Here is a 22,529-nt window from a genome sequence, read left to right on the forward strand (position 1 = left end):
TGTGCTGCCTTACTAACAGCTCACACCCTCAGGCTGTGCCTGGTGGACTCCAGCTGTACACAGGGGCAATGTTGGCATTAAGCAAAAATGTGCTTTATATGAAATAAACTTGTTAAGTAATTCTGGTTTTGGGGCTTTCATTTGCAACATTTTGTTGATCACAAGGCTTACTCTTTGCTTACATGAGATGGAGGCGTGTTTAATCACCTCTCCTCTTCAGATATTTTTAAAACTTCTGTAAATTACTAAATCCTTACTGGAATTTTTTGTAAACGTGTTTGCTGAAACATTTGTTTTGTACATCAGTCATTACAGTTTTCAATGCTGAGTTTTAAAATAATCTTTGTTCCCATGCCTCTATACAGCAGCCCGCTTTTATGTTGGGTTTTGTAGTTATTATAATCAGGACAGTCTTATACACGAGTTAAATATGGAAATTAGTAATCCTGTTTTATTCAGTGAGTATTCTTGTAGACAAATACTCTCCCAAACAGGCAGGTCCTCAAATTACCTAAAAAAACTATATGAAAGCAGGACTCTCCTCAAATGTAGCATCTCACAAATTATAAGCTTTAATAGGCATAGAAAGTTTGTTTTCCAATATTCAAGAGTATCTTTTACATTTATAAATTATGTTCTCCCATTCCTAACTGCACATAATAAATGTTCTGTCTTTTGTGAATGTGTTATTCTAAATAAGTCTTTAATTAAAATGCCATATTTAGGGGCTTCATATGCATGATACAAAATGTATGTAGTTCTTTTACAAATATTTAATTAGTTATTGCTCAGTTTATAAAAGTAATTGTTAGTATTCTGTAATAATGGTGCTTTTTTTAGCAGGTCAGATTGTTTCTCCACAGTCTGCTCCAGCTTGTACTGAAAACAAAAATGATGTGAGCCGAGAAAACAGCACTGTTGACTTCAGCAAAGTAAGTGTTCACTGACAGTGAAGATTCCTGACTACCAAATGGGCCTTTTAAAATAAATAAAATGAACCCATACGAATCAGGAAAACTTTGAAGTGCAAATTTTATTTTAGTATCGTTTCATGGGTGCTGCAATTCAGCTGGTATAGAACAGAGAAATTTTTAATTTTCTTGATAAATTACTGGTAACAGGAAATCACAGTCTAAGAACATAGGTAAATTTATTTCATGTAATAGGTGTATATTTATAGGAAGAATTGTTACAGATGAACAGAAGATTATATAATCAGGAAAGAAATTAAGAATTCTTGTAATTCAGATTTACCTCTCAGATTTTTACTTTCTGTAGATGTAATAGATGAATGCAAACTACACTTGTTATAATCTGAACTTGCAGAATCCAGATGTCTCAACCAGAACGTGTTTCTTCAAACCTATAACTTAATTCTTCTGGCAAGCCAAGATATTTCAGTACACTTTACGAAAGATGTTAACTGTTCAGTAGTGGAGATTGCAATGACAGTTTGATGTTAGATAGCAAAGAAAAGCAGCTTCCCAACTTTAATGTGAAGGAGAACCTAATTTGTTTAAGAAGTCTGTATGTACCTAAAACAAACTGTCGTGTTAGATAGAGATGACAGACCTGACAGGGACAGATGACTTCATCTGACACATTAATACAACAAAGGTTGAGTAAGTGAAGAGAGGTGATTTAAACCAAAATTCTGAAGAACATTACTTTGAGTCTGTTCAATCTGAATGTTAGTGCAGCTGAGCTAAAAGTAGAGTTATGTGATTGCTCCATCTGGTGTCAGACTTATTTCCTAGCATCGGTAGCTATTTGGACTATTTGAATTCTTGACTGCAGATGCCAGACTAGGAATGGCTGAAATAAACATGGGAAACGGATCATTTTTGTCAGATGGTGTGAGAAGAAAGGAGGCTGGCTGAAGATGTATTGTGGACCGCATCTCTACAGAGGTGGCAAGGAAACGTACAACAGTGACAAGTTGTTAAATATTTAATATTATTCTTTAAAAATAGTTAAAAGCAAGGTTATCATGCTTTCAAAAGTCAAGTATGATTTTGGTTTCTTGATGTTTTGATTAAAAGTGCTAACTCTAATTGTTTTGGCAAATGTTTTAATATCAAGATGTAAAAATTTGTAAAGGATATAAAATATAAATAGAACTGTCTATTCAAAATTAAGCTGTGCAGAGATGAAGCTCATAATAACTCAGAGGGAATGCCATGCCTTTCAGTAGTGCTTTGGTTGCACATTTCCCCAATTGCTTCAAGTGTTGTAGGATTAAAATCCCAGTCCATTATCTATCTGCATGATCCTAACAAGAATGGAGCCTGCACTATTTGATCCTTCGCTCAGTATTTCTTTTGTGCTGCATAAGTAGAGTACAATTTCCCCTTGAAATGTGCTATTGCAATAATTCCCAATGGGTATAATTGGAATTATATGCACAGATTGACAGGAAAGTAGAGCAGTACACTAATTTTCTCTTGAGTATTATGATTCTTGCTCTAATTTTGTTCCACATATTAATTTCATTTATCTTTCACAAAAAAAAAGCACCTATGACTACTTCACATATTCTCTCCTTGCTAATCTGTCTCCCTTAGGCTACTTCTTATATTCCAAATTTTGGAGCTGATTCAAAAAAGTGCCTTAATCTGAATGCAGCATTGAGACTGTTGATTGTATTGGCATCTTTTTATAAATAAAGAGACACAACACTAAAAATCTATCTTGAATGTTACTTCAGTAGCACAGAGAGGGAGACATAATTTCTGATGTTTGTACTTGTAAATATGTCACTCCTCTTCCCTTGGAGACACCATGAGGACTTTATATTCCCAGAGGTGATCTGTCATGCACCACTGTATCCTGTGTCTGAGCAGGATGGGGGGAGGCAGTTTGACATTTGTTTCTGGCTGGTCTCTGCATCTTGTGCCAGGGGCTGAAGGAAACTCTTGTTGTCCTAAAATAAGAAATACATCAATAGACTGTGCCTGCAGTCTTCCTTCTTGTGGCAACAGACCTATGCTCCACATGGAAACAAGGTTTCTGAAGGAAACTCTAGTGCCATACTCTTAGAGTCTGGTCTTTCAAATACCATGAAATTACTGACTTGTTTTTGAATACTGATTGGGCCTATTTTATAAATAAATGTGATTAATAAATATCAGGGCTTTCCTAAGAAGTAATGTTGGGCATTCTCTGTATTTGTATCAGTTTATATTTGATTCTGGGGGAGACCTCACCACCCTTTTCAGTCCTTGACTTGCCTGGAAGGGGAATTGCTTCTACAGTAGTTTTATGTTTAAATGGAGCTTGTTGGGAGTATTTAGTCACGAGTGTGCCTCAGGGTAAGGTGCAGATTAAGGTGCACATAAGGTCTATCCATCTGAAGCTGGAGATGTAGGAGATGTATTACTGACAGGTTAGATGAAGCATTTGAGTATTGTAGCTTCTGCCATTTCCCCAGAGTCACTCCCAGCCCACCTCTGCTCTTGTCATGGAGCAATAGCAACACCTGCATTTCAGGTGTATTTGCCCAGATTGAAGCTTCTCTGACAGCTGCTTGCATTTTACTGGGGTTCTGTTCACTGCCTAAAAGATTTTGCAATCTCAAGATGATAAATAGTACAGTAAGCATATCTGGAAATGCTTTCTAGTTGACTGCATATTTATTTCAAATCTGAATCTTGATCCATTGATCATAGGTCCATTAGTGGGACCTCAAGGTGACAGCAGTAGCCTATTGTACTTCACACATTAATTATTAAATGTTAAATCCATTCACAAGGTAAAATTGGTGCAAAATGCACCAGAATAATTCCTTTTTCTCAACTATAAATGACCTGTGACACCATAATTAGTTATGTTTCTTATTTACACTTGAAGAGTCATTTTGTGGCTTGAGTGGGGAACAGAATTGAATTGGCTGATACTTTATATTGGAAAAGTTCCTTCCTTCCAGGTTGATTTGGTGGTTGTTGAACTTCACAATGTGGTTGGTCATTGTTCGAGGTGAGTTTAGGGTAGCATTAGACATCTCCCTGTGATCTCAGAGAAATCAGTTTTCATTACACAGGCAACTGTGTTATATTGGAATTCTGAGTTAGTGCCAGAGCCATTTGCAAGAAAACAATTTTCTAAATATTACCAAAAACTATGCAAACTAGTACTGACAGATGGCTGTAAGATAGACATTAAAATGGTCCACTTTAACAGTTTATATTGGATTTGGTTGCTGTTGTTGTGTTTAGATTAATAAAAGGAAAGCAAATGACAAAATTCATGCATTTTGAAATGTAGACAATACTGGTGCATAATGAAATCAAACATACATTATATACTCCAATACTCTATGTTGATACTCTGACTGATACTGAGGAAATAAATAAAAATGAATACATTCTGAGGCAAATACCTTGAGCTTAAATAGCAGTGTCATAAGGAAGCTGTTTCTCTGTCTTTTTCTACCTTCTCTTTAAAAGTCAACACGGCTGCCTTAGAACTCCATTTTGTATTCTGCGTTGTTCTTTCAGTTTGTTCTTGACACAATCATGGTCATAGCTTATTTTCTGTAATTTTCAGCAGGAGGGCAATTGAATCCAAAACAAAAAATAAATCTCACTTAAAGTAGCATAAGGAATATTATGTGTAGTGGAATCTTTTCTTATCATTATTGAAATTATAATACAGCAACTATGAACTATGCATTAATGATTTCCAGAATTGTTAATGATGGTAAAATAATGTGTCTTCATTTCTTCTGCTGTTATGATTTACTGATTCTATTATTCTTAACAAGATTTTGAATTGGATAAATGTTTATATTTTTCTGCAGTCTGTTAACTATGTTTCCCAACAAAAAATAGTCCAATAATGAAAGACTAGTTGCTTTTTTTCTTAATTTTAAAAAATTTTCAACAGAATAGTAGAAACTGTAAAATTGAAATAACTAAGATAATAGTGCAGTGACCAGAGGGTTTCTTTTAACAAAACAGGGTGGTCATGGAGGAAGATCCCTGTGAATAGCTTTTAGATTGTAATTTAATATATTTTCCACAGGTTGACCTACACTTCATGAAAAAGATACCACCTGGAGCTGAAGCATCAAACATCTTGGTTGGTGAACTGGAGTTCCTGGATCGTGCAGTTGTTGCTTTTGTGAGGTTATCTCCTGCAGTGCTGCTCACGGGAGTAGCTGAAGTTCCGATTCCAACAAGGTACAGTTGGAATTACAGTGATTTCTCTTCATGTTAATATCTCTTTATGTTTTTCTGAGTATCTTGTGGAGACAGAGTGATGTGATTTTCAGTTTTGTCATTTATTAAGATCTTGGGTCTTTCTTCAACAAAGGCATCTCTTAGAGACATCTTTCCACTCATCCTTTAATGATGTGTGGGTATATTCAGATATCTGCTATTTGTGTGTGCATCTAATAAATTTTTGCAAAAGTAGAAGTGCTAGCTTGTTAGGCTGCAACACACAGTTTATTCTATGCAAAACGGTAATACTGCAGATGAAATACTAAGATGAAATATTTGGCTTATTAGAATGTTTCATCTGGAACTGAAACTGCTGTGTATTAACTGTGTAATTATGTCCAGAAGAAAAAAAAATGGAGAGGAATTTAGTAAAGGGGGAAAAAACAAACTGCAATTTGATTGACCAGGGACTGTGATTGGCTGAAGAACATGGCTGTAAATATCACACTCCTCTAAAAGTTACCTTGCACACATAGCGGATGTGATTTTTAACAACAGATTTTTATTATTTTTATTATATTACTTTTTTTCTGAGCTGAAACTTATTCTGATGAAGTACTTTGTTTCTGAAAACAAATTATGAGAAATTAAAAAAAAATAATTCTGAAATAGACATTGTAGTCAAATCGTAAGCATTTAAGTAGGTCTGCAGATATATTTACTGTTGGGGCTTATTCAGATCAAAATTCCAAAATTATTCTCCTGTATGCCAGTACACTGGCGATTATTGTTTCCATCTCTCAGGGTTTTTTTCGTATTTGTGCATACGTTTGTGAAGATAGTCTGTCTCTCTTTCCCCTTTCCTCTTTCAGTTTCTTTAGAAGTAGAATTCTGATAGAAGGCAGTAGTGATTTCCAGTTGTTGGCATTCAGGAAGGAGTGTTTTGCTATGAAACACCAGGCTGGGACTAAGATGCTTGCTCCAAGTCAGATAAACAGCATAAAATGTTCTTGAAGTTGTAGTTACTTTAGCTATGACTTTTTCTTTTCTTATGTTTGCATGTGATAAGGGACATGGAAGAACTGAACTTGCTTTAAAAAGAACTTCCAAAACCTTCCCTTGTAACTTCCCCCAGCTTCCCAGAAAAAAAAAAAAAAGGAAAAAAATGCTCAAAATTTAACTATACACACAAAAGGAAAACGTGTCTCAGTTTTGAGCCAGAAGAAAAACAATTTTTTTTAATTTAGCTTAATTAAACATTTCTGCAAAAATGCATAATTAACAATTAATAATATTATTAAAAATTGTCTCTTTCATTGCAGCAAAACTGAGAACTTAAGTTATTTCATTTGAACCTATCTTCTGCATTCTATAGAACTTTAATAGTCCCAAGCCTAGAGTAGAAGCTGTCTAAAGAGTCATGGGAGTAAGAACAATTTAATAATAATTTTTATTCAAAAGTAATTTCACAGTAATATTACAGTAGTGCTACTGCCATAAAATAGTTGATTCTGTTGAATTAACAGAATTAAATATATTTCTATTAATGTGCTCTGTACATAGATTATAATTGTATATGTTTATTACATAAGATGAGGTTTGTTATGTAACGAAGTTTTGAGTTTCTCAATCAAGTCTTGCCTGTGAAGCTTATGACATATTTTTGGAAGATATTTTCACATTTTTTCTAACCAGAGCTTCATGTTTAAATGCATATGTGAAGATCTTGAAGGATATTTTATACATACATATATATATATATATATATATTTGTTTTAGAGGTTCTTCTAGTCCAATTTTTAAACTATTTCTGTACTATTTATAGTTGCTTTCAACCAGTTTTCCTTTATAAGTTTAAATTTAAATTTTATTTACAGATTTTTGTTTATTCTTCTTGGACCACTGGGTAAAGGGCAACAGTATCATGAGATTGGAAGATCAATTGCAACACTGATGACAGATGAGGTATATTTATTCATGGCTTGATTTTAATAATTTTCTAGTGACTGAAGAGTAGCAATAGGGAATCTCTAATGTGGAATCATCCAGATGAACCATGGCTAATCATGGTGCACTCTGATGCAGAAATAGCATTCTAGTCCATTTCATGATGCTATAACAACCCAGATTATGCTGCTATAAGGAGATAACAAAATGAGAGACAATATTCATTTGTAAGGTTGTCTTCACTGAGATGATTCCTTTTTACAGTTACTTTCTGGTGGAACTAATTGTGTTTTAAACTGTAAAATCTCCAGAACATTTGGCACCCACAAGCATGTTTCTCAATAGCAGCTGGAACTTCTATGAAAGCTATGGACCAGAAACTGAATAGTTAGTTGAAGCTGAGATTCTTTGGTGGGAACTGCATGAAGTGTTATGAGAGTGTGTGCCTTCCCCCATCTCTTTTTCCTCCCACATACACGTCTCCATTTTTCACAGGTGTTCCATGATGTTGCTTACAAAGCAAAAGACCGCAATGATTTGGTGTCTGGAATTGATGAGTTTCTGGATCAGGTTACTGTTCTGCCTCCTGGAGAGTGGGACCCAACAATTCGAATAGAACCACCTAAGAATGTTCCCTCCCAGGTTCGTATCTGGTAAAATTCAGATGCTTTTAAACATTGTCAGGAATTTTTGCTAGGTAGAATTAAGTTTTACTAATTTAGAATCTAGCAGCATCAATATATAGGCATTTTGCATGCTTTTATTTCTTTTTTTTATTTGCTTTAAGAGATCCGTTGTCTTGCAAGAATACAGTGTAGTGATGACACTTCACATAGTTTAATACTAGATCTCCAATGAATAAAGGCAGATAGTTTTATCTAAAGATCTTATATTCATGGATAGTCATAAGCATCTTTGACCAGCCATGGTTTGCTTTTGTTATAAGTTTTTTGCAAGAATTAATCAAAGCAGCCTGGCTTGCGATTCTTCAGAATGTTTTCTGATTAAGGATTTTCTGTGATCAATTATTTTAAATTTTTTACAACACAATTTCTTCTACTATTTCCTGCTAAAGAATTCCTCTACAGATTAAAAAGTGGTTTTGCTGGTGAACCTTACAATGAAATTGACATGTTTAGTTTTCAACTCTCCATTGACATTTCTTCTGCTAAAATTCTGGTTTAGTTGCTAAGACCCATGAGAAATATCTTTCCCTTCTGGTAGGAGAAGCGTAAGATCCCGGGAGTGCCAAATGGGACTGCAGCCCATGGGGAGTCAGAACAACCTGGAGGACACTCCGGACCAGAACTGCAGCGCACTGGAAAGTTAGTGAACATATTTGCAAAATCTTAAGTGTTCTAACTGATTCATTTACAAGTGACCAATGATAGCCTGTTCTCTTCCTGGGTTGTCATATGATTTTTTCAGACATTTTTCCTGGTTTGTGTGCCACATAGTTGATAAGGACAACACATGCTAGTTTGCAGAGAGGAGGAGAGGATTTGTGCTTTCCCATTTTATTTATTGAAGGCTCTGTCCTCTATTTTTTTAAAGTTCAGATCTGCGTTAAACGTGATTAAGATTTTTTATTTGTGTATAGCTTCAAAGAAAAGCTGGGAATAGCCTTGTGCCATATATTATGAATGCTATCTTGTAGCTGAAATTTCTGCTTTTGGTACCTATAGTATTTCTTTTTTACCTCAGTATGCCATGGTATGTCCTGGTACATGAGGCTGTGATTACCTTGTTCGCTGCAATATACACTCATCTGAAGACCTTGCCCCAAGGAAGACTTATGCTCTCTCATCTTAACATGGTGTGGTGCACATAGATCACCTGTCTCTGGTTGCCTTAGCTGTGTGACATACTTTTCACTTTCCTGCTGCCTCTTGATCCTTACCTGCATAAGGCTAAAGATTGAGCTGCAGTGCTGCTGTACACAGTGGGGCAGAGAGATGATGGCCAGTCTGGCTGTAAGCTGTTCTCTCACTGGTGGACCTGGTAACTGATAGCTTGAAGGATTGGTCTAATATTTAGCAAATGGTGGCACTTCGTCTTCCTTTTTACACCAGCAACATCTGATATATCAGGTGCCTGTGAGAAAAAGAGCAAAAATGGGGATATTTTTTTTACTTCATAGTATGTTGTAAGGGAGTGCCTGTTCCTAAATATTTGATTAAGTTTAGTGTAGTGTAAATGACAAAAGATGACAGTTCTTGTCCTTGGAAATCATGGCCTACATTCAGTTCTCTTGGCAAGTGTATTTGGGAACAGTTTCTCAAATAAAAAATGTGAAACTCTATAGAGATGTGTGCAAATGGGCACTATAACTCTCTGATTAAACAAATGCAGAATGTTATTTCACATAATAAATAATGGGTTTATGCATGAAAGCTAAGATCTGGATGATTAGATTAAGATTTTGTAAAGGAATCATGCAAATTAGTTTGTTTTAAGAAAAATTTCCTGATTGAAGTTATCAAAACAGAGTTCACAGAAACTTTTATTCATTCGTCTATAATCTGAATTGGAAGTGTATATATAATTTGATCAATAAGCAAAAACTTCTCTGCAGTATGCCTAAAGCAATATTGTCCAAAATATTTTGTTGTGCCTTTTTTATTAATTTAATCTCTTCTATTTTTTATTTAGATTTTTTGGAGGCTTGATTTTAGATATAAAAAGGAAAGCTCCCTTCTTCTGGAGTGACTTCAGGGATGCTCTCAGTCTGCAGTGTCTGGCATCATTTTTGTTTCTCTACTGTGCTTGCATGTCTCCTGTCATCACATTTGGTGGTCTGCTGGGAGAAGCAACTGAAGGTCGTATAGTATGTGTTAAATCTGAACTTTTAAAACAAACTTATATTCCTAGGTTTGTGGTTTGTATTTTCTTACTGTTGCATGAATCACCATTAAATATTGATATTTCAGTGTTTAGAAGGCTACAGACTAAGACATTACAAAAATAACCTGTTTGAAAATTTATGGACACCTCTCTCTGCTTTGTATTCAGAGTGCAATAGAATCTCTGTTCGGAGCATCCATGACTGGAATTGCCTACTCTCTCTTTGGTGGACAGCCTCTCACTATACTTGGCAGCACAGGACCAGTTTTAGTGTTTGAGAAGATCTTATTCAAATTTTGCAAGTAAGTGAAGACCATGATATGCATCACCCATCACGTGTTGTTAAGTAGAAGTAGAGACTCTTATCCTAAAATTCAAGTATCTTTAAGATACGTTCAGCAGCTTGTTTTGGAGTTCCCTGCTTAGGCTGTCAGAGTCTGAAAATTATTAGTCACTGAAATATGTGAATTGGTGGGAATGCAGGAAGGTGGTGTATCTTATCCAGGAAGTAAATGCATTGGTGCTATCTTTCAATAGACCTTGCCCTTCTTCCCTCCTGAACAAAGAAGGGGTGAAGCACTATTCCTGAACAGCATATCCCCCATTTATGTTTATGTGTTAAACATGACATGCTTCTGCCGGATTGTGGATAAAAATTATGTCTGTATCTTCACAACAGTCATGTTTCCCTGAGATCCTTTCTGCTTTTCTGCATCATTGTTGTGACTGGGACTTGAGCTTCAGAAAACATAGAGTAGGAGACCCTGCTTAGCGCCCCAAAAACTTTATTCATTTCAGTGATAGTGTCACTTAACAAGTGTGGAGCTCTCTTAAATGCAGTAAGCATACAGGATTCTGATGAAAGCTCTAGTTGTGCTTGCAGCTTCAGAAGAAATTGGCAGGTGTTGTCTGTTCATAAGTAAGGATATGGGATAAAAAGTGGGTGGGCCTGATACTATCCATGTGCATGACTACTCTCAAAGATGCTCGCTCACTTTAGTAGAGGTAGAATTCTTTGTGGCTCATTAATTGAAAGGAGACCTCAAGTCAAGAGGTAACTTGAGAGTATCTTCAGTCCACAGTAAATGAATAACTTAAATTGTTTTCAGATTGAGACTGTCCCCAGAATTTCACATCCACAGGCAAAGGAAATTTTGGAGCTGCCTGTTCACCAGTTACTGAGGTGGAAGAAAGATAAACTGTGGTGTGTTTTTTTTCTTTAGAGAGTATGAGTTGTCGTACCTTTCTCTGAGAGCCAGCATTGGACTGTGGACTGCAATCCTGTGCATCATCCTTGTTGCAACTGATGCCAGCTCCTTAGTCTGTTACATTACCCGGTTTACTGAAGAAGCTTTTGCTTCTCTTATCTGCATCATTTTCATTTATGAGGCCTTAGAGAAGCTATTTCATCTCAGTGAGACATATCCAATCAACATGCATAATGACTTGGATCTGCTGACAAAGTACTCGTAAGTAAGATTTGTTCTCTTATGCTAGGATTTTTTTTTTATAGGTTATGTTTTTTCTGTGAGGAAATTGAACTAGTACACTGCAGGAAAAGTTTTCAGTAGTTGCAAACTTTACAGGTTAGGCTAATGAGTTAGGCATAATGATGGGATGTGGAAGTAGTATCTACTGGAGGTATGTGTACAAGTAATACACATTTACTTCAGATGAGTAGAAAATACCTTGGAGTTTGGAAAAACTTAAACACATGAAACTTGGAAGTCCTAGAATAAAAGATAGGACTTGGAGGGACCTCAGGTTTGGGTGTTTATTCACATTTTTATTTATTAAGGTGTAACTCAATGATCTTTTGCTAGAACCATGTATGGATGTTTTAGAATGTTTTCTTTTAACCTCCCTGGCAGTTAAGGTTGAAACTCCTAGAACTGAATTGTATTTGGAATTGTTAGGTGCTTCTCAGTGATGACTGATTTTGTCGTAAGCACTTTGCTCCTAATAGCAAGATTTTTAATGTGACTCCATTTAAGTAGCTTTACTTTATTGTGGAATTTTTACAGGTGTATTTGAATAAGTAATATTCTACTTGGAGAATAAAAAAGTGAATGGTTTTAATTAAAAAAATTACATTTAGAACTAAAAGCTCATAGACTTGTTTCTGTGATACAAGAACAAAAATGTTCTAGTAAAGGGCAAGGTCTTAGTTGAGCCTGAGGCTGACTAAGACTGGTCACCTCAGCAACTAAAACGTCATTAAAAACCTCTTTGAGAGGAAATTACCCTCCAGAAATGTATTTATTATTCCACTGAAACCACTTGAACCCTCTGCATAAGCAGAGTGCGACCCAAAAGGAACAATGCCTGAAGAATGTCACATATTCTATTCACTGGAAAAACAGGAGTATCTCAACCAAATGTCTCATTTGCATTTTAAGCTGGGAAAAACAAAATCCAGCAACAGAGAAAATATTTGAGTTTTGTGTATGTTATCACTAGAATATATATAACATTATATACCTTAAAACAAAGAACAGGTTAAATTATAGAAACTATAGTTCTCCTGTGACATGCTCTCTCATTGTGGTGAAAAGTATTATTTCTCTCTAATAATTTCAGCAGTAGATAAAGGAATATTAATTTGAAGAAAAAGCAATAAACAGATGTTACAATGCTACACAAAGACAGAAAATTATTCGGAAATAATTTAGCAGGCAGAGCTGAGATGTTAAATTATGGAAAGAAAACCTTACCAAAGAAGAAATACAGATTTCCAGGTTGTTAGCTTTATTTGTGGTTATTGAATCCAATGATACTGCTTGAGATTTCACAGGAGTAACAGTCTTGCTCTTGTGAAGGTGCAGTGATAGGTATCTCTATATTTTATGATGTTTTACCATCATTGTCCTTACATTATATTACGTTTCACTTTTGGCATTTATGTTGTGTATTCTACTTGTAGCAATATCCTGTTCATTATTGATACCATGTCCATGGCAACTGACCCCTCTAATACCAAAGTGACCAGCTGTAGACAAAGTTATGGGCAGCATAGTTATTACAAGATGTGGCTTATATATTTTTTAAATATTAAAACTGATTGTTGGAAACAGAAATATGCACAATGATTACTTGTAAGAACTCATCTGATGATTTAAAGATCTGTTCAATGAACACAGCAAAACAACAATTCCAGCCTCTTCTGTTTGGTCTCCTCCTTCATCTGAGCATTTCTTAGTTCTTCAGAACCAGCCCAGACAGGTTAGGAGAACAGAACCATGTGCTCTGTTGAAGCAACTCTCTGTCAGCTGCCCAAATTACCCATCCTTTCACAGCAGGCTTGGTGCAACCTGAACTCCATGGGTCAGCTGTACACACATGCACGTATTACTCTGTCCAGAGTGGCCATGAACATGAAGGTATCACAATTATCATCCCCATGGGACTATTGCAAGACAAGACATTTCAAATAACTCAGTCCCTGCTCAAGTGAATATACATGTCTCCATTCCAGAAAGATAAGAAACTAGAAGATGAGTAAGCATAAAGGCTTATTGAAATAAATGTGTCTTCTGTGAACTTGAAGCTGGGGAATATCACTTGTACAAGGAATTAGAAGCTTTTTCTGCAGCATCTGACTCCAATCCTACTTGTAGTTTAAATAGGTAAGAAACTTGGGCTGAAACTGATCCTGTCCTTAAAGGACCAGCATACTCTGCTACTGAAGCTAATTAGTATCTGCTGTTTTGCTAATTAAAACAGCTGTTTGCATTTTCCTCTTTGGGGATTTTAAAGACAAGTTTTTAATTGTTAGGAAAGCCTTGGCAGTTCTTTAATTAGCAATGGGTGAACTTCAAAAGGTTGAGCAACTCATTTCTCTTTGAAAGCTCAATGAAAGCTTATGTAAAACTTTATCTTGGATCTACAATTCCATGCTAGAAAACTCAGGTTATACTGTAAAATTTCTGTTTTCAGTGTTCTGCCTGTTGCCCACTCAAAGAGTTGAAGATAATTAGGTCAGGACACTACATAATTGGAAGCTTTCAGTGTATTCTGTGGCCCATCCTCCTCTCTTGTCCCACGGGATTTCCCAAGATGCTTTCAGGTCCTCAGGTAGTTCATCTACATCCCAGTATCATTGTCTTTGCCCTGGTGAAAACATGAGTTTGACCCAAGAAAAGTAATTGACATGCTGTTAATACTGTCCTTTGGAGTATTAGAAAGACAAACCAGTAATTTAATGTGGCCTGTATTTCAACAAGATTGGAAACGTATTTAAGTGAGAAAGAAAATCCATTCTGTATTTTGGGTGGGTTCGAATTCTGTCATAAACAGGCTCTGTTGCAGGATTTCAATATAAAAGATTGTACTGCATGCATCTAATTTTATATTTAAGAGCATAGGATTCATTACTAGTATTTACCATAACAAAGCCTTGATGATTACAGAAAGAAGATTCGCAACTGTTGGGTTTTGTTGTGTGTGGTGGGTTTTTTTGTTTTGTTTTGGATTAAGCAGACCCAAGTATTTGAAAATAAACTGAAAGTCTTCCTACAAGATTTCTTAAAAATGTGTATTTACCATTTCAGGTAGAAGATGAAACTTAAAGTTTATTACAGAATGCTATCTCAAAAAAACACAGTTATCTTTTATTGCATAATCTAATTAATGTTGAACTAGTCCTAATGCATTTTTTACTCTCTTTATTATACTTGTTTGTTACTATGTGTCAAAATATTGGCCATGATTGTCAGGTGTTATACCTGCAGGTAAACCCATGCAGAGTGCATGCATAACTTTTCCTTAAATCATTACCATATGAATGGTAAATAATAAGGCCTTTAAAAGCTAGATCAAAGGAAGGACAAAGACAACCTGATTTTCAGTGTGCTACTGTACAATGTTTCTTTATAAACAGCATTGTGCTGAAGGAATTTAATAGTAGCTTCATTGTTTATCAAATAAAATGCACATACTTTAAAATCTGATCTTGGTATTTTCTTTCTCTCTCTCGCTCTCTCTTTTTTTTATACTGTGACCTTTTTGTATTTGTCATGCCATTAGCATTTGTAGGTTGGCATAGCAACTCTCTCTTATTTCAGCACTCTCTTTCTTCTGCTTTTTCCTACTCCTCTAGAAAATGTATTTCCAGTTAGAGGTTTCTATCTGAAACAGTGATGCACATGAGTTTTAACATGTATATTAAACCTTAGGATATAATTTTTTCTAGAATAGGAGAACCCTATCAATAGGGTGGATTACAGATTGTCAAAAGGAAAACACAGTAAGCATTGTGGATGAAAGGAATGTGATTTAGAAAGCAATCCAATATTCTTTAAAATACAAGCATTTTAAGATAGTTATCTTAGAATACAGATTATCAGTTATTTCTCAGTGTGATGTTGCTTTGATTTTGGGACTTCATATACCTTTCCTGTTTTTCAGAGTGATGAATTCATGTTGTTTTTAATAATTCTTTACCAGAAGTTACTCAATTATTAACAGATTACATTGAATAATTTTAAAGTGATTTCTTGGCATAGTAATATGCATATTGCAATCTGTCTTGGTATTGACATGCACTTAAGCATTAGGAGTAGAAAATCCCACTCTGATGTAATTAAGGAGCCAAGATCTTGTCAATCTTGGTATCTTTTGCAGACTATAGAAACCATTGCTTCTAGAAGGCATTGTGAAGACAAGTTTTGTGCATACCACTGTTTGCACAAGCAAGTTTTAAATATTTTGTTATCTATATAAATTAATCTACATACATTACTGGATACAAATTATGTTCTTTTATACCTTGCATTCCTTAAGCTGCAGGTGGAATTAGAAGAGGCAGTGATTATAAGCACAGAATTTCTCATTAAGATTCCAGGCATGTAATTGCATTCCAGTTCCTGTAATGATTTCTTTGAACTCGGATATGAATATAAATATTCTTATCCTTTGCTTGATACGTTTCTTCCTATGGTTAAGTAACTGTACTATGTCCTGTGTGCCTTCCTTAAGAATGCCCCTCTTCTCAGATCTGTGCAACTGCTGTCATTGAGTGTAACTGCTGTTTCCCTTTTGCTTGTTGACAAAACCAAGAATGCAGAAATTATTTTTCTTTCTAGGACTTCCCTATGTCTGCCCAACCCATTTGACCCATTTTTTTCTTTCTCCTTTTTTTGAGCTCAGGAAGTGCCTTCTTTGCTTCATTCTTTTATACTATTCTTTCCTCCCACTCTGGAAGCAGTCAGATCCTGTTAAGCAGTTCTCCACAGCATTTAGTTTGTAGCTGATGGCTGGTCTACCCCATGCCTTCAAAATCTAGAAAGGCTTACATAAAAGCTTTGGTGGTTTTGTTACAGTCCATTTATCTGTGTCAATACAATTCACATGAACAATTGAAAATTTGGGTGACCATACTGCATACCTACATTATTTTTCTGCACAACGACTTCTAAGAATGAAAGCTACATGCCATAGTACTGCTGAGAATGCATGGACTGCATCCAGCACCAGACAGCTAAAAAAGACCAACCTTGATGAGTGACAGTCCAGGTTAACAAAACTACAATGTGATTGTAAATCTGTTTTCTAGACTTTTCCCATGACAGAACAATGTGAAATTGTGCTGCTGAGTGCATTGTCTAGGTACTTCCATAGTCTTTGATATTTTCCTACTCAACTTCACCAAGTAAACTCTATAGATTTCCAACTTATGCCTATTGATGTTCATTACTGTAAGAGATGGGCTACTTTACTTAATGACTCAATGGTCTAATTCAAGATGGCAGATCTCATGAATAAATAAAGAAAAAATCATGTTTTGCCATGACAGCTGTGCTTTGAAAGGTTTTTGTGATACTGAGAGTGGGACTTAACTGACAACTTCTTTTCCCATCAGTATTAATTATTTTTTTTCCAGTCTCTTCTCCACTGAGACTTTGATTTCACCATTAAGAATGTTGACACAGGGAGGAATTTTATAAATATAGTATCAGGGATATACAGGCGTTGTAGGTAGGAGACAGCAGAGAAGAAGTCTATAAATGGTATTGTTTGGTATTGTTATTCCCTTCCCATAGCCGTTGTTAGGCAAACAGAAGAACTTTGTGAGTGACTGTAAGTCAGTGGTATATTTGGAGGCAACCTAAACATGGATAGCATTCTGCTATTGATGCACTTTCCTTCAGCCTTGCAAATAAAACATAAAGAATAATTATGCATGTTATCTAATGTTACTCTAAAAAAAAAAATTAGTGGTATTGCCTTCCATTTCATAATCTTCTTATTCTGTGTGATCAGTGCACAGCACACCTGTAGAGCATACTCAGTCTCTTAGGGGAAAGTCTTCTTACTCATATTTCCAAATACATACTCTGATATTCTGTGGGGTATATTGTTTAAACAAGCACATTTTGTAACTTGTCATATTTGCCTGTTGTTTTTTAAATAATATAAATATTCATATTGAGCAAATCTCATTCTCTGTCTTAAATGATCTAGAAAGAGATTTTGTCTGTCAAGGAAGGGGAAATGGTATGCTGGCTAACATGGCTGACTATGAAGAAGCTGCAGTTGTATCTTCTATAGATCAGATACTTAGCTAGTATAAATAGATGGCAGCTTGCAATATGTATGTGCTGCAAAAATATGAACTCTTAATAAGAATCATAAGATAAGAGAGTACCTTATAAATTCTTGAGCCCTTTGGAAGATGTAAAACAATAAAGACTCATTGCTCTGGTTATTTTTCTATCTACTAGTTCTGGCCATTATTTTTCTGTTACTTTTTTTATCCTTTTGTCAGTTCTTATGACAGTTCTGCAATTTCCTGAAGATAGTCTTGTCTAAAATTATTTGTCTACCTCAGATTTATAAATTACTTTGTAATAGCCTGTATTAGATGTTTAAGTATCCTAGAATAAAACAAGCTCCACTAATTTCTGCCAAAAATACATAAATCTTAAATACAGAAGGCAGTAACCTTTGACTAAGTGTGTAGTGCCATTTTAGATCTCTTACCCCCCAGCTGCTGTGAAAACAAAGTCATAAGTCCCAGTAGACCCTCTTGCATATGCACCTGTGTCTAGGAATCTGAACTGCTTCCAGGATATCAGAAAGTCTTGCAGTAGCCCAAAGTGTAAAGATGCAAGAATTGTTTTTTTATCAGTGTGGTGAACGGGTGGGTGTATTGTGAGAGTGACTCTTTTTCACTAAAAGACACGAGAATAAGTTGGTACTGGGTTGAGTACTGTATCTTATGCTCACTATATTGCTGAGAAAAAACAGCTGTTTTTATAGCCTCTTACTTATTGTCAATAGCATAAGCTCCACATAGATCTCTAGTAGTGCGCAAGTACTCAGGAGAACATGAACCTCCAAGAGATAAAAAATTTTTACTTATTCCAGCTCTCTACATAGTATTTTATCAAGAAAATAGAAGATGGAGTTGGTGGTTAATATTTCAGTGAATTTTCCTTTTTCTCCCGAGAGCTGACCTCTCAGTAAAAAATGACAATGAAAGAGACTAAAAGTTTGAAAAGATTAAAGTAGAAAGCCTTATTTCACTGATATGAGATTCCCCTTGCAGGTCAGTTGTGTTGGGAAATAGTTGCTATTGAAGCAATTACATCTGTAACGAAATGTCACATTTTGATAGACAGTCTTTTATGTTCTGACAGTGAATGGTACCTCCAGTTGTGTTTTCTGAACTGGTCAGAAAGTCTCACTGTCTCACATTATTATAATGTTAAGCTAGAAGACATTTATATCATGATACAATTTTGCATCAAAATGTCAGCATTACCAAAAGATATATGATACTTAAAAAAATATAATGTTATATAATGATCTTCTCAGTAGAAAGCAGGTTTTGATCTTTATAGTTAGGGCCTGATTCTGCACCTAGTGTTCAGTGACAAAAGCTGGGTGCAGGGTTGCTTTTGGTCTTCATGTGTGGAGTTTGTACAAGTTACTTACCTGCTGTTGAAAAATCTGCCACTGGTAAATGCCTGTGAAACTTGGTAAAGGCCAGATTGGAATGATGTGAAGGAGAGAATTGTTATTGTACAAATAAAAAGGGTGATAATCTCATCTGAAAGTGAATTACTTGAGCTGTATTAAACTAGAGCTTCAATTGTCACGTTTCTGACTAAGAAAATAGGAATTTTGGCTTAACTTTTAAATGTAATTTTTGCAGTTTGCAGGAAGTGTAGCTGTACCATGTAGTGTTGGTGACATGCACAGTCTTCCCTTCTAGTGAGAAAGTGACTGTGATTGAGCAGCCCACGTCACCTTGGCCTACTGTAATCAAACCCTAATGGGCCATCGCCCAGCGTCTGGCCCGTCTGCGATCAGCGATGGACATCAGGGGCAGGGAGCTCCTGTGCTCACAGAAAACAGTAGTAACCTGAAATAGCCACCTCTTTATTCTTGCATGAACATCCAATTCTCTCTTGTGATAACAGACATACCGTTTGTTGACTTCCTTACGCTACTGTAGCTCACTAGTAGTGATGTGCTTCATGCAACCCATTTTGTACTAATTTAAACTCCGCTTTGAACACGCATTCATTCTGCACTTGGGGCCTGATCCAAAATGTATTAAATATGTTTGAAAGATCCAATCAACTTCAGTGACTTTTGGCTCAGGCCCTCTATTTCTCTGAATGCTGTTGCTTTGTTTTTTTCTCATTTAATTTTTGTTAATGGGTTGTAGGGTTTTTTCTTTCTTTTATAAATAGCTGCATTTAAAATAGAAGCAAGGAGTTGCACAAAGACTAGCTGCATCTCTCTGTAAATATTAAATGCAGCTGTTGTCACATGCATAGTATTGCAATTGCAATACTGTGGCACCATTCAGTACTCATAATGTAGATGGCAGGGTCCTTGTATAGAAAATACTACAAGTGTAGATGAGAACTGTCATTTTGTAGAAAGATACACATAAAAAAATAGGTGGTGTAGCTAAGTGAATAAACTGATAGTCCTATAGAACTTAGAACGCCTAGTTATTCTGTTCCCAGCTACTCCTGAAAACTTTATCAGAGATCACAGAACTTATTTACAGCCATCAGAAGCATTTTAAAATACGAGCAGGATAGATAGTACTATAGATTATTAAAGTTGGATTAATTTAAAAGACAACCACAAAGAACACCTGACATCTTGGAACCTACAGACTATCCTGCATATTTTGAAGGCTTTGTCAAAGAAAATGCCTCCCACAGTTGCTTCAGATGCTTTAAAGACTTAATTTTTATTTTAAATTGCCTTTTTGGGGTATTGTCCTCCCACACTGCCTCATCACATTTCGTGCGTTAAAATACACAATTTAAAATGAAAAGTATGTTTTTAAGGCAGCTGTGGGGAAAGTGAAAGCATGAATACAAGAAAATGGACACAAAAGTTTATGGGGCCTTTGGTGCTGGAGGTCTGCAGAGCCTTGACAGTTCACTGGCTTTTTTTGCATGCCAAGGCATTCTGGTAAAGAGAAAGGAGGAGGATACAGACTGTTTGCATTTGAGAAATGCATCAGCCTGGATCTGTGTAGCATCTAATCCCCATGTAGGGGGAAGTGTTAGGTGTAAGGAGTGGAACAAGACTAGCACATTCTCAGTGTTATGAACTTGCTACTTGGAAGTAGCAAGAGAATAGGAGAAAAATAGGTGGAAAAATGTGCTGTGGACAGTGGTTTAAATATGTCACATTACTTACTATATATGCATATGCACCTCACGGCAAATTATATTCTTGTAATAGCACTAGCTACTGAACTACAAACTGCTATAAAGCATGCATTTACTGAATTCATCTGAACTAAAATTATCTTGCAAAGTAGAGCACTATTTATGTCATAACACTGACAACTTTTTTTTCTATCTGATACATCTTTTATTATTAAGGACAAAAATATTATTTTGTCTTTTCAGATGTGATTGTGTGGAACCAGAACATCCCAGCAATAAAACCTTACAGTACTGGCAGGACTACAATATATCTGCATCTGATGTGCCATGGGGGAACCTAACTGTGTCAGTAAGTGAAATACTGGAACTGAACAAATAAAAAAAGGCATAAGCATAAATTATTTTGTCTCTCCTACTGCAGCAAATATATTGAAAAAAAGCACATGTTTTTTCTGATCAGTTTGGCTCAAATAAAGGGTAAAATATGCTTAAGTGAACAAAGATTAACATAGACTTTATAGCATTATCTCCTTTCGTAAGCATTTTGTGATCTTTGATAGTACACATTAAAGCAAGTATGTGCAATTTGTGCCCTGCTTTGGAAATTTGTTGACACACATGGATTTAGCTGAGATTAAGTCTAAACATGTCAAGTTACAATCAGTTTGTACTAAATTCTGCCAGAGGGCAAAACCAAGGTTCCCTTGTATAGAAAGACCCAGTAACATTTATTTCCCCTAAAACATTCTTACAGCTGTTCAGACTATAAAAGATAGGAAGGGGAGGAAATTTGTAACATTTTCTGTTCAGTGACCAAATTTACCTCCTTTATTTATTCATATATTTATTTACTTATTTATTTTCTAGGGGAATGGGGTGTGTGTGCAGAACAAACTGCAGACAGTTTGGGTACTTGTATGGATATGTAACTTCTTATAAACAGTACACTTTCCTAGGTTTAAAGATTTATTACTTCAGGTTTGTCTTCTTTAAAGCAACATTTACAACTTGATTAAAATGTCATTGAGATCAGGCTGCTACTTTATTTCACACATGAATCATTTAATTACAGTCAAACTGAGAGCAAAAGGCACCAAAATAAAGGGCTTCCTCAAAATTATAGTTGAATTAATCCCATTGTAGGTATAACCAAATCCTTGAAAGCCAATCCAGTGAACCACCTCTAGCAGACTCAAAGGCAGGAATGCAGAATGGGTGTTCTTCTATCACGAGTTAAGCAAGATTTGCCTTCCGTGGTTGCTCCGTCTTCACAGCAAGGACTTCTCCTCAACTCTGTTGATGTGGCAACAGCAGAAAGAAAGTTGAGAACTGCTGGCCTGAGGGATTCCAGCAATCCAGAATGAATATTCTCAAAATTGCAGCACACTCTAAGAGCATCTGTGCAGGGGCAGACTCGTCCTCTCACTTTCTCAGATCTCTGACAGTGTTTTTCAGAGTACATTTGCAGCTGAGGAGATTTAAAATAACAGATTTTGTTTTAACTATAAATGTAAAAGACTGGCTGCATTATATAAAGCCCTTTAAAACTTCTGTAAAAGCTTATTACTGAAATTTGAGTTTACATGGGTAGCAAGATAATGACCAACTTTTCCCATGAGTCCCTATAGCAATCAAAAAAATAACGGATATTTTAAAAATTTGTTGTATTTATTTATTGGAGAACAACTTTTCTATTTGATGACCCAGAATTTTTAGAATTTCTTCTGGGTTTCCTGAGACTTTTTTCCCCCCATCTAAAACTTTTATTTCATCAGTCTTAAGTGCTTCATATTTATCACAGGTTTACTGCTATACGACTCCTTTGTCTCAGAGTCATTGAAGAGCAACTGTGGTTTGTTTTTTTTTTCTCGAAGCCAGCTTTGGTTGAAAGCCAAAGTTTCTCATAACATGTCAAGCCACAGTATTGTGA

General features: G+C 35.7%; 1 protein-coding gene across 2 annotated transcripts in view; it reads left to right on the plus strand.

Annotated features, from left to right (window-relative positions):
• The window catches only part of SLC4A10 (solute carrier family 4 member 10), a 112,707-nt gene that overhangs the window by 72,493 nt on the left and 17,685 nt on the right, over window positions 1-22,529 (plus strand). Inside the window, exons 7-15 of one of the 2 annotated variants that reach the window (XM_030454755.1) lie at window positions 841-932; window positions 5,023-5,180; window positions 7,040-7,127; window positions 7,605-7,751; window positions 8,334-8,434; window positions 9,762-9,936; window positions 10,122-10,255; window positions 11,177-11,422; window positions 20,843-20,948. In XM_030454755.1, coding sequence (XP_030310615.1) covers window positions 841-932; window positions 5,023-5,180; window positions 7,040-7,127; window positions 7,605-7,751; window positions 8,334-8,434; window positions 9,762-9,936; window positions 10,122-10,255; window positions 11,177-11,422; window positions 20,843-20,948 — 1,247 coding nt within the window. The remainder of the gene's footprint in view (window positions 1-840; window positions 933-5,022; window positions 5,181-7,039; window positions 7,128-7,604; window positions 7,752-8,333; window positions 8,435-9,761; window positions 9,937-10,121; window positions 10,256-11,176; window positions 11,423-20,842; window positions 20,949-22,529) is intronic. The other variant, XM_030454756.1, reaches the window with a different exon arrangement.

Source organism: Calypte anna, chromosome 7, assembly GCF_003957555.1.
Source record: "Calypte anna isolate BGI_N300 chromosome 7, bCalAnn1_v1.p, whole genome shotgun sequence".
NCBI classification, from domain to species: Eukaryota; Metazoa; Chordata; class Aves; order Apodiformes; family Trochilidae; genus Calypte; species Calypte anna.